We start from the raw sequence: 13,725 nt of genomic DNA, 5'->3' as shown, positions 1-13,725 counted from the left end.
TACAATATAGCGATGTTCTTCCTAACAGCATCATATTCATTTTAAAGGCTAAATATATTTATATTTATGTTTATGGATATTTAGGGACACAGAAAGCATATTCACTATTTGGATATTCAGAAATCCTCAAGTAAGGAGATCCATTGGACGTACATTGCCTTTCGTAGTATGGCCATCTTTATATTAATAATATTCAACATGAAAATATAGTAGTCCATATACATATTACACCCATCGATCGAAATTAACAAAGTACGCTTTACTGTTGGCTCATTTTAGAATGTCCATTTGATGCCGCTCTACGGGTATCGTTTGGTTGCCTAAGTAAACGGCAAGCGACGTTTATTGCTACTGACGTTCGTCCTTATGTAAAGATCTGTCTGAACTAATTCTGCTGAATAAATTGTTAGGAGAGTATGTTGAAAAGAAGCTTTTTTCTCGAGAGATCTTCTAGTACATTTCCACCTCATACTTTTGAAACTAATTATATATTTGCAAATGATAATTAAGTGAAATAAAGAAATAATTATTTATCATGTTCTTCATGTAGCCCAGAAATCTGGATAAGTAATTGGATGGGCTTGCTTCTGTGCACGAGAATATTTGTTTTGTAATCCACTGTAAAATGCAGGGGCTTGACAGAACGAAGACAAGCGAGTAACACACAGGATTAGGACACCAAACGCGTTGGGATCAGGAGTGGATTAAGGCTTTTGGGGCCCTGGAGCCGATTATTTTAAGGGGGCCCTATGTTAAACAAATAGTTCCAGCGCATAAATTTTCTTTTCTGCCTTCCACAGCCTCATAGGCTTATCGAATCACCGAGAACTATGCTGTAATATTTTAATGTGCTCCAAGTTTACAGTAATTAGTTTATTTACATTCATTATTAACAGTTAAATAATTACATTCATTAATAATAGTTAAATGCTGCTGATGGTAAATCTAGCGATACCGCAATCGTGACGAGCGGGAAAAAATTTAGCATGGGTGTGAAGCCTGTAATATAATGAGTTGATTGCTATATTTTAGTATTAAACAGAGGGATTTTAAGGAGCCCCGGAGCCTGGGCTCCACTGGCTCCGCCCTTAATCCGCTCCTGGTTGTGATGGAAGCTATTAGACGTTAATGAGGCTTAAAATGCCCTGAAGAAGTGCGTATAAATTGTTGAAGTATGTATAATAAAATGAAATGAAACTTCTAGTTTTGTGTTCAACGATTATGCCTTTTAGGCTAAAGGAAACGGGTTAATAGTGAAACTGAATTATTACGAAAGAATTGGTTGAATTGGAATGTGGGAGGTAACGGCAGAACTCCGTGAAATCCCCACAAACACGATGTTCTCCACCAGAAACTCATATGGCATGAGGTCCAGCCAGGAGTCTTTCGCACCAAAGGTGAGCGCTCTGCCACTGAGCCACCATGTTCCCCCATAAGTGTATGGTGCGTGCAGTTCTTCTCTTAATGCTTACACTTACGTTATCAATGTTATGTCTACCTATCACTTTAGTTATAGTTGTGGCATCTGCTGTAAATATAGCCTATTTTGTGTTTTCTTTTTAATTAATGGATTTTTATTGCGTAAAATTTCCGTTCTTTTACGAGAGTGTTTGCAATCTGCATCCTTTATTCTACTGAAAGAACAGTGTTCACAAATATTGCATCCGTTGAGGAAGCGAATGCGCAAACTGTTAATAGCCTACTAGTTCAAACGTGATTTAGCCACTTGCTTAATTAATGCAACAGGTGTTTTTTAAAAGAATTATCTGGTGTTTTTGTACTGGAATTGGCACCTGTGCTTCAGAGGAGGGTATCTCCTCAACGAGGCAGGCAGGTAGATTTGAAGAAGGAGACCGAAAACAAGAAAGAAAGAAGGCAAAAGAAAAATAGTAGAAGACAAAAAAAGAAAGAAAGAAAAGAAAGAAAGTAGGTGGAAACCAAGTGCTGCCAGGCTCTTCATGCCTGCAGCAGAATATGTATGTGTGTTCGCTCGCTTCATCAGTCTGCTGACGGAGCCTATAAACGAAGCTCGAAACAAACCACCAGTGAACAGAGGACGCTAAAAGCGTTCACATCAGCGTCATACATCCACACACATATCCTACAATACATTACACACATTTTCATGTGGTGTTGGTGATGGTTGTGTAACCGCTGTTGGTTGGACGGTCGTTCGGAAGTTCATTGAGCGCAAATGAATGCAGACTTACATATATGGGTATATCCCACACAGACTGTACATAACAGCAGAAAAGATAGTGTAGTGCATACTTGCTGACAACACGTTTGTTAAATGATAGCACGAAAAGAAAAAAGAGTGGACAATAAAAACATGCTGATATAGCTAACGTTGATTGAAAGCGGCAAGTGTTAGTTGTATAATATACCGGCAGAAGCATTATCGTGCACAGTAATGCCCTCTTGCTGCCGACAAGAGAAAGTCAAGTCATTAAGACATTGCTGTGGTGATGTGACATCATAAACATTAATTATATTTATTTCTTTCAATTTATTACGATATTACTTTGACAATATGATTTATCAAACAAAATCAGTGTTGCGGTGTCAAAGATGATTTTCAGTTATTAATTAGGAATTGTAAAGTTTTTAGATAAGACAAATTATTGTGCTGTGATACCAGTGATATATATTTTTGGATCTTAGTGTAAAAGTGTAGCAATTGTTTTTACACTTGTGCCGTTGGTGTTCATTTAATTACTTTTGAAAGATAAATACAACAAGAAAAAAAAAGTGTGATAGACTTTTTATACATATTTTTCTCTAATGTCTCTGTGAGTGCCTGTGTGTGTGTGTGTGTGATTGTGATCAAGTATATTCGTATTAACAGTAGAACTGAAGTGACCTTTTTAAAAAGTTTTTGAAACCCATAAACGAAGTAAATTTGTGACATTCGGTTAAAAAATTTTGGAAGGAGTTACATTACACCGTTCTCAACTTGCAGTGGCATCTGTTGTACCGAAGTGTGATCTAGTTTCTTATAGATATGGTGTTAACTTTTTTCGGTAACTCTATAGGTGTCAATTAAATAGTGCAACAATGGGGTCCAGAGCACAAAATCAATGGACTGGAATAAGTAGGAGTGTTATAGGTAAGTTTATTGTGATCTAAAGAAAGAATACAGAAATGTGTATTATGTTTACTTACGTAAAATATTTATATAGAGACGCTAAATATTCATGTCTACATAAGAAGTAAGAATACCCTTGTTAGAGAAAGTGCAGACCCGGGCGAAGAGACTAATTTAAGTAATATAGTTCCGTCAGGGGCGGATCCAGGACCGACTTCTGGGGGAGGCGGTGGGTTATAATACTGCTACTTTTAAGAGTTTCAAAATCTGGAATGGGTTTTATTTATATATAAAATTAAAAAGTTTCCTCTTCTGGGGGGAGGTCGGTGTCCTGGATCCGCCCCTGATTTCTGTAAATCTCCTTGTCCCTGTAATATCTTTCAGTGGTCTAAAGGAAAAGAATATGGGGTGCACGGTGGCTCATTAGTAGAGCGCTTACCTCTGGTGCACGAGGTCCCTGGTGCAATCTCCGGTCAAGTAAGTTTGTGGTGAATAAAGTGCTCATGGACTTTTCGGGGACTCCGTTTCCTCCCAGAGCTCCTTCGCGGCTAAGCAATTAGCGTACGCGCCTTTGGCATGGGAGACACGGATTCGATTCCCAGCGGGAGGTCATGTGGTTCGGATTCCACGTTAATCAGTAGGTCCACGTCTCGTATAGCCTCGCTGCTGAACAGGACGTAAAACTCAAAATTAAGTCAACTCAACCGTTTCCTCCCTCATTTTCATTCCACCAATTCTTCCATCATCATCATCAGCAGCAGCAGCATCATTCACTTGCCTTAATCATAGTATCCGTCTGCCTAAAAGGCATAAACGTAAGACGTTAGACTGAAAGCTTTAATTTAATTTTAAAGAAAAGAAGACCCGAACGAAGAGACTGGAGAATACATTCCCTTAAATCCCTTTGCCCTTGTGATATCGTTATAATGGTCTACAGGACAAGATGCTTTGTTCTTTGCAGTTAGCTGGTGCTTGTGGGTGTGGAGAAGACTCTTGAAAAGTGTGTCCAAGTAAAAATATTATTAAATTCATGTCAGAGAAATATATATTTACGAAATGTGGAAGTTATACTGTAGTCTTGCTAATAACGTTTCCACTCTTTCTCAAAAGAAATACCGCCTCTTTCAGTTGATTTTTTCGTTGTTTTTTAAAAAATCAACTGCACTATTCTTTGTTACACCGAAAATTAATTTGTTTTTTGTTAACAGACAAAAGTTAAACTTTAAATTTTAGTGACACGTACAGTAGTAACCACAGTTTTTTTCCACTATTTGTTTGACGGTGGGAGCTCATGTGCTTTGGATTCATATAGTTCAGTAGGTCCACGTCTCATATTCCCTCGTCGCTGAAAGAAACGTTAAACTCAAAATCAAATCAAATCACTACTTGTTTGAACTATTCTCGAAGCTTGTCGATTTGGAATGTTTATAAGCTCGCCTGCTGTCACCTGGCAACATTGCTTCTTATGTATTACCAATGATGTTTTCAGGTTTCCTGAAGAAAATTACCCTCAAAATTTCCCCTTTTCTTATCAAATTTTCCCTAGTTTGTTGACTGTACAATTCCTACGTCAGACAGAAGTTATGTGATAAGATTAATTTAACTATATTAAAGGAAGTGCCAATTACGTTTGTTTTTTTTGCTTTTTGCTTCTATTTTTTACTTTATTCATGACTTTTCTACAAATAATAGACACAAGACACAAATACACCCAGTCAACAATAAGTGCAAATTATGCTATTAGACACAAACACATACACACAAACTATTGCTATTGTATTGGTTTATTTCTGAAAAACAAACAAATAAATAAATGTTTTTATTTAAGCATTTGTATTGGTCAGTCAGTGCATGCAACCCGTCAGACTTCAGAGTACTACCCGTTAGCATAACCAACAGGATAACAGCCGTATTTCACCGTAGTCGTAGGTTTCATCATTCAACAAGATAGTAACGATGCAAGTTTTTTAGGATTAACTTTTACACGACATGTTAGATACCTCATTTACCACAGTAAAGCTATACTTTTATTTTGTGTTAACTATAAATAGGACATACCCTTTACCTTCCGAGTTTCATCGGATTTTCTGTTATCAGCAATTGATCCCAGATAACTGCCGTAGATAGCACATTCATATGGTCTGAGAGGTTCCTACAAGGATTATGAAGAATACCAGGTGACTATTTTTATTATTTTTTTTTTTCGTAACTGATTCAAAAAACATGAAAATATGTAAGTACAGGCACAGAGTAACTCCCCTGAACTTATTTTTCGCTTGTTTGTGTTCACATAATATCAATTTTACTTCATAACAAGCGGCACTGTCAGAGTGGTAACACCTATTGGATGGGATTATTTATTAAAAACTAAAAGATAGTGTAACGGTTTAGACAGCTTAACATTATCTTCATCAGACACTAACTGAACTCATTCAGACAGTTCAGTTAGTGTATGATGAAGATAATATTAAGTTGTCGAAATCGTTACACTGTCTTTTAGTTTTTAATAAATAAGTGTATATACTCTGGTCAAAAGTGTTAATTATTCCTTGGAAGGGAATAGTTTATCCGTACCTTGGGATCAACAGGATTAATGAAATCAAAAAATTTTTCTCATAGAGCCTCCATCAAGAGTAGATCAGTTCAAGTTTTGTTGGGAAGGGTGAGAAGAGAGGAAAGGCTCTCCGATATAAGCTGAGTTCAAACTCAGGGAGTTTCCCCAACCTGTGCAGCCCCAAAAGATATCCGTTACCAGTAAATTTTCAAATGGACTCTTCCAATGACATTAGACACATATTTACATTGTCAAACTAATGAATATTAAACTAAAATTTTTTGGCATAAAAGCTTGTCAAGGCAAAGATCTACAATCTGATTTTGCATTCTGATGATGCGTCTGGTCAGCACATCGGTTCTCCACAGCCACTAATACCAGTTTTCCTTCCTCACAAGAGTTTGCTGTTTTCTTTTATTCAGTTAATTTCCCAATTGGGTCCTCACGACGCATAGTAAACACCGTAATATGTCGATTAGTACTGTTAACTTTCAAATAATGGATTCTTCGAGTATTCGTTGTTCGAATAACAGCAGAAAAATATTCAAATAACCGAATAATTAAATTTAAATAATTGTAACAACTGTAATGCCGATAGCATTCAGACTTCGCCATTGTTTGACTTCAACTATCTCACTAACCAAAGACCAGCTTGGCTAGAGTGTGGCATACACACTCGAACATATTTAGTTTTAATTGTAAGGCTATCCTAGAATCATGTATTGAAATATTGCTACTTTGGACTAGGACAGTGGTTCCTTACCTTGTTTATCTAGCACTCCCCTTCGTGAACTCTGCATACTTCATTCCAACCTCTCCTTCTTTGTTACTTGTTGGTCTGACTTCTTTCCTACGATTTCAGATACAAAATTAAATTCTTCAATAATAAGACTCCGTTGTTTTTGCCTGTTTGTGAACATCGTGGCTTTTCCCCCGAAAGAAGAATGTTGTGGTTTTACCCGAAAAGAACTGGGCTTGCTCAAAGGCACAAAATCAATCACATGGGAAGGGATAGTCACATTTTATATACTGTATATACAAAGAAAACACATATGTGGCGTACATAAAAACGTAGGTTACATGCGTAAATCCTGTAGCTTTTGGGCTTAACGTACGACTATATACATCCTACAGAAAAACGTATAACTGAAACCGTATGTTCTATAATCCTTTCCGTATAAATGTTCTATCCATACGTACTTTCCGTATGACTGTATATAGGCAGTGAGGATGTCATATACAAGTGGACGGATATAATATACAGCTGATGTTTGTAACATACGTATACGTATGTAATATATGGAAGACTGTTAGATGTCAGACATCCTGCAATGGCATTATGTAATATCTAAGCTGGAAGAAGGCAGCCCGTATGTAGCATATGGATAACGTATGATTCGTACAGATTTCCGCAGTAATCATATGGATTCCGTATATTTGTACAATGTACCGCTGTCTGGATAACGGATTTTTCTCAGTGTGCACAATATTAATCTTTACGCCATTTAAATCTTGCATATTAATATGGACCCAGAATAATTGGTTGGAAGTTATACTACTGCAATGGAACTACAATTTATTGCTCACCAGAACTTAGAAAGTTCCAAAACTGAACACTATAATTCCGCCAATCTTTTTTATACTACGTAAAAACAGTAACTCTGATGAATCCGCATATATCGGAATACTTCACAAAAAAAAAAAAAAAAAAAAAAAAAAAAAAAGTAAAAGGACAATTACTAGGATACATGGTAAAGGACACACCTGAAAGATGTAAACAAATGCTTGGTTGTGATTCATCAAAACTGAAAAATATGAACAAAAGCCTTACCTCTGATTGGTCGAACTCCTGTCCACGGTTTTTCGAAGGGAACTTCCAGTACTTTATTTTAAAAGTTGGTGTTCTTAACAGTTTTCCAATAACTAATTGCGAATAGTTACTCACAATTGAAATATGACTTTGTTCCTTCTTTGCTAGTATGAAATAGAGATATTTGTAATTAAGAATTATGGAATTAACCATGGAGCAACTTACCAGAGTCAGAATTTGACACGAAATCACCCATTTCGATCACACTTGTGCATTGTTATATGAGTGCGCAATTTTAGAAACTATTTTAGATCTGGTTCGAAATGTGCAGAAATTTCATAGATTAAAACCATACAGAATAACAATAGAAGCCTTTTTTTTATGTATAAACAGTACCAAGAAAAAGCATTGAAACTGGAATGAAACTCTCTGAAAGATTAAAAAATGCAATAAAAGAACTTTTGCATTTGTGGGAGAACGAAACACGAACAAAAAGTAAAAAGTAAGTTATTTATTCGTTCATGTTTCACACAAACTATATTTCCTTTAACATGTTGACGTTTTTTCAGTAGTGTCAGATATTTTGAAACAAACTGCAAATTAACCTTACTTTTGATAAATATTCATCTTTCCTCATTTCAAATATAATACCTAATGTTATTATTATTATTAATCGATTATGGTGTCTTCTGTGTCATTTGAAGATGAAAGAAAAGCAATTTGAAAAAACTTTTTCGAGATTGTTTATGTTCTTTTGTTTTATTGTTTTCGTTCACGATTCGGATAGTCAAGGAAAAGATTTTTAACCTTAGACTGGGACTGATGAATTTCGGGGAATAAGCACGAATAGAAAATCATTACGGTCAAAGGGTACGACGGTCGAAAACCACGCAACAAAGAATAATATTTTTAACCAATTTATTATATTTATTTTCAGCAAAACTTCTGCATATCATTGTGATGCATTATTATTATTATTATTATTATTATTATTATTATTATTATTATTATTATTATTATTATTATTATTATTATTATTAATGGAACTACAGCTCTTGCTCAGTATAGTTGTTTTGTGTTTGTGCGGTATTTAATTTAACGCTCTTTTCTTTCTTTCTTTCTTTTTTTTTACATTTCCTAATCTAGATTATGTCTGTCAGTATCTTGCGTCCTAATTAGCAGGAACGGATCCAGGGGGCGATCGGGGCAATGCCCCCCCCCCCAAAGAAGAGGCAACTTTTTTATTTTATATATAAGTAAAACCTATCCCAGAGTTTGGAGCTCTCAAATGTAGCTCTAAGTAGCAGTATTACAACCCGCCTCCCTCAGAAGTCCGTCCTGGATCCGCCCCTGTCTCTTAGTCGGTCTTCCTGCCTCTCCAGGGGGACGCCTCCAGGTTGGGAAGCACTGCATTACAGTATAGGTTATAACGACTCTATAGAAAAAGCGTCGTCAACCTGGTTCGTCTTGTAAAATATAAGTTACGAAGCGATAATTACTTTTCTTTATGCAAAAATCAACTCAGATATTCAAAGATTATTAGTCTCACCTTTATTGCTTGATATGTCTTAAATATTCCTTTTAAGACCATAAAATACATAAATTCACTTGACTAGGTCAACACATAACATGTACATAGCCACAACTATCCCATAATAATCTCTTACAGATATTAAAAACATTCTTCTTTTCTGTTAATTTAAAATGAACATTCTACTAAGTATATTACATATTTATGAGCACTTTTTGCCCACGGTACAGGTAAATATTATACAAACTAAAGTATTTCGTTATAGAAAATGTCGCCCGACAAAGGGACTGAATATAAAAGTCATGAGGCTTGGCTTTTATATTCAAGAACCACTGGTCTGATTAGATTAATGTTCGTACATTACATATGTTCTTTATATTTTGATCACACCTCGTATATATCTTCATTACTTTTTGGTTAACCCTCATATATATATAAAATATTAGTTATTATCATTCACATAAATACATTTACAATAAATCTTTGATTTCATTAATATTTCTCTTTTATTACATTATTATTTATTCTTTATCATTAAAAACATCGTCGCTTAGAAATATAATTAACGAGGGTGAAACACAAATTATCAAGATTACTAGTTTCGATCATTATTACAAACGATGATGTGACAAATAATATTTGTTCTTTTCGGGCGCATTGTATAACAAATAAGTTAGATGTTGCAATTGTAATGTATACATAGTAGCACTAAGATGTCCAAAATAAAGAAGAATTTCACTCAAGGTAGTCATTGAATAATTGATTTTATAGAATGGATCTTATTCTTAACATAATCTTTGATAATTAAACACAAATCAATCTGATATAAAATAATTTTTGCCTTTAACTAATTATAAATTGAATTATGATTCTTCACATTAATAAGAAAGAATAAAATTTAAACATAACCTACGTTTGAATAATCAAAAGGAAGTAAATAAATTTATTTTACAGAAACAAAAGACACCCTTTTGTTATTAAATAAACACATTTTTCATTATTATTGTTATTTTTCATTCTTATTTATTTGATCAAGAATGTTGGGTGCTATTAACTCTTTAACTAGATGCATTTCAAATATTTATAACCATCGTTTTCATTATTAATATTAACACAAACTTTAAAACGAAAATTCACAAGAATCTATAACCAACATGGGTTTAACCTAATTTCGTTAACGGTAATCATGTTACATTCGCACTGGCATATGAATCTAATAAAGTGCATTGTACCGCACAATCGTGGTTAGGTTCTACATTAGGTTGTACATGTCTTTCATCGTGATTTGAATTTGGATACGAAGTACCATCTCGTGAACAATGATTATGTCTATACATAGGATTGGTAGCATCTCTAGGATTTCGACATGTATTTCTATTGTTTTTGTGTCTACTTCGGTTGATTAGGTTAGGCGGATTCCCTACATAACCTTGTCTATTTTGTTCATTTTGATTGCTAGAGTATATTCGTCTTAGGTTCGGTTCATTATTATTCACACTTCGGATATTCAAATTCCGAACAGGGACCAAATGATCTGAAGTATTCTTATTTTTACCCATTCCTGGTTGTGTTAGATTCATAGCATGATATTGAGTTTCGTAGCATTGTACAAGCATTAATAAATGACTGAAACTCATACACTGAGTGGAAAATAAGATCTGCTGTAATTTAAATGGAAGCAAATTGCGAATCGATGCAATTATTCTTGATTCCGATTGCAAGGGATTAACAACCTTTAATTCATTATAGACATTTACAACAAACTCTACAATAGATTTGTGCAATCGAGGATTGAAATGTTGATTTCTAAGAGTGGCATCTCTGTTTGCCAGCAAAAAGTCATTTTCGTAATTCGCGATCAATGCCGCTTTAAATTCCTCATATGTACTAATGTGATCACGTATTGCCTTAAACCATAAGGAACAAGGTGGGAGTAATACATGGGGTATTAATTTCATGTATTGTGATCGGTCGATAGACATTATATTGCATTCATCTTGGAATTTCTCTAAGAAAGAACTAGCATTTTCATTGCACTTACCACTAAATTTACTCATGGCTTTGATTTCGCTCATCTTGACACTTAACTTTACCTTTCTTTTCTCACTCCTTGTTCTTGTGGTGTGATTGTTCCGGTCCGTAGCGTGCTGTGTCATGATACCATTTATATTTCGTTCATCAGTGATCTTCGGACAATTTTCCTCTAATATAATATCCTCCTCAGATTCCGGCGAAAGCGTATTTATATCCGGTGATTGGGGAAACTCGAAGCGATCACTGCCCAGATTATTGCGATAAATGTTATCTCTAGCCTGTAACGTTTTAATTTCTTCCTGCATAGTAGCCAACTGGATCTTTTGATGTTTAACGGAAGATTCTATTAACGTTAAATCCTTTTTTACAGCACAGATTTCATGATTTTGATGATCGTGCTTTTCTTGACACTCATCGGCTATCCTTTTTAACTTCTCTTCAAACTGCGAGGATATGTCGTTCATCACCTGGACGATTGTTTGTTTCGTATCGTCTGATTTCAGTTCTATCCGTTCTATTCGTTTACTTAATTCTTCATACTGCTTGCTAGCTTCGTTAAATTTCAGTTCTATCTTCTTTTCCATGGTCTGGTTAGCTTCATAGAACTTCAGTTCTATCTTCTGTTCCATGGTCTGGTTAGCTTCATAGAACTTCTGTTCCATGGTCTTGTTAGCTTCATAGAACTTCTGTTCTATCTTCTGTTCCATGGTCTTGTTAGCTTCATAGAACTTCTGTTCTATCTTCTGTTCCATGGTCTGGTTAGCTTCATAGAACTTCTGTTCCATGGTTTGGTTGGCTTCATAGAACTTCTGTTCCATGTTTGTGTTAGATTCATTGAGCTTCTGTTCCATGGTTTGTTTTATTTCAGTCGTCATTTGCATAATTTGTCGCTGCACAGCTAACAAAAGTCGATCCTCAGATGACAAACTTGGTGTTGCACTAATTTCACCTGGATTACTGGTATTAGATTCCTGTTGCACTATTTCACTATCCATTTTTCTTTTGATGACCTTACCGCTTCGTAATACGGTTAAGTTCGTATTCATAAATGGTAATATCCAAGTAAATTCAGCCCTACTTTCCTTCTTCGGGAACTGAATTTTCAAAAGTCCCGGGTTTGGTAAACCAAATTTTTATAACGACTCTATAGAAAAAGCGTCGTCAACCTGGTTCGTCTTGTAAAATATAAGTTACGAAGCGATAATTACTTTTCTTTATGCAAAAATCAACTCAGATATTCAAAGATTATTAGTCTCACCTTTATTGCTTGATATGTCTTAAATATTCCTTTTAAGACCATAAAATACATAAATTCACTTGACTAGGTCAACACATAACATGTACATAGCCACAACTATCCCATAATAATCTCTTACAGATATTAAAAACATTCTTCTTTTCTGTTAATTTAAAATGAACATTCTACTAAGTATATTACATATTTATGAGCACTTTTTGCCCACGGTACAGGTAAATATTATACAAACTAAAGTATTTCGTTATAAGGTCTTCGGCAAGAAAAGTGGATAAGCCTACTCGTGTTCTTTTTTGAACATGACTGTACACGTAGAGACATGTGATCGAATGTTGTATATTGACCAATAAGAAATCTGAAGTGGGGTTCAAAATTTAATTGTACTTTTTGTGAATGCGTACAGAAAGGTGAGGGTTTCGATTGGTCTTTGTTCAACGGTAGCACTTCAGTGTTCGCACATATAACAATATAACTCTTGTCGATTCCTTTTTCCTCCTTAGAAGAATCACGTCTCATATGGAGTATTTACCTTTTGTTACGTGTCTGTTTCAGCTGCAATCAATTAGCCATGGTTTTTATGCTGTTCATGCTTTCTGTTTGGTTCCCAATCGAGTTTTCTGTTTCAAAGCACGTTTGAGTGGTGTATTGCGAGGTTATCGAATATCGATCCCCCAAGTCTTTTCAGTTATGTCTTTTTCGTTTGTTTATTTCATTTTTCTTTTTTTTTTTACATTGTAAAGAGTGGTTACGTGATGTTCAACATGTTTCTTATTCTCTTCTTCCCTTGGTCTGTTTGTTTAAATAAAATATGATTTATAATTGTATAGGGTCATATGATGTTTTGATTAAAACTTACGGACACTGATGAGTATTCAATAAAGTATAAGTTTTTACTTTATTGAATACATTTGCAATAATTTTGTAGCACTTATATACAGGGACGTATATAACATATAGTTTGACTTATGTAACATATGTATACGTATGTAATATACGGAAGACTGTTAGATGTCAGACATCCTACAGCGGCATGACGTTAACTTCTAAGCAGGAAAAAAGGCAGTACGTATGTAACATGTCGATAAGATATTCTCCGACCAGATTTCCTTAATAAACTTAGGGATCCCGTATATTTTTACAATATACCGCTATCCGGATAAAGGCTTTTTTCGTAGTGCAGGGAGCAATTGTTTGTTAATAAATTGTATATTAATGTGTAAATAAAAAGTCGTGTACCCCATCCTGCCTAGCAAAAACCTAAAATGTCACTAATGCTTATATAAAATAGCTCGAGTAATCGATATTAATAAGCATTAATGCCGTAAAGCTGTTATTTTGGCTGCTTCCGGGTCATTGGGCATATCCGGGTCTGGGTCTCGCTTCTGACCCAAACCAAGTGTCCCAGTGACATCACTGATAGAAAAGAAGACGTAGCCCTTTAAAATCCACCCCT

General features: G+C 35.0%; 1 protein-coding gene across 5 annotated transcripts in view; it reads left to right on the top strand.

The window, feature by feature from the left end:
• The window catches only part of rols (zinc-RING finger and ankyrin repeat domain-containing protein rolling pebbles), a 339,176-nt gene that overhangs the window by 128,580 nt on the left and 196,871 nt on the right, over positions 1–13,725 (top strand). Inside the window, exon 1 of one of the 5 annotated variants that reach the window (XM_081735975.1) lies at positions 1,786–3,109. The exons of the other annotated variants lie outside the window; for them this stretch is intronic. Coding sequence (XP_081592101.1) covers positions 3,058–3,109 — 52 coding nt within the window. The 5' untranslated portion in view covers positions 1,786–3,057. Of the gene's footprint in view, positions 1–1,785; positions 3,110–13,725 lie in introns of those variants that run through there. 5 annotated transcript variants of the gene reach the window in all.

This window comes from Thermobia domestica, chromosome 13 (assembly GCF_964235325.1).
Source record: "Thermobia domestica chromosome 13, izTheDome1.hap1.1, whole genome shotgun sequence".
Lineage (NCBI taxonomy): Eukaryota > Metazoa > Arthropoda > Insecta > Zygentoma > Lepismatidae > Thermobia > Thermobia domestica.
The sequence above is the reverse complement of the archived record's forward strand: the minus strand, read 5'-3'. Positions and strand labels throughout refer to the sequence as shown.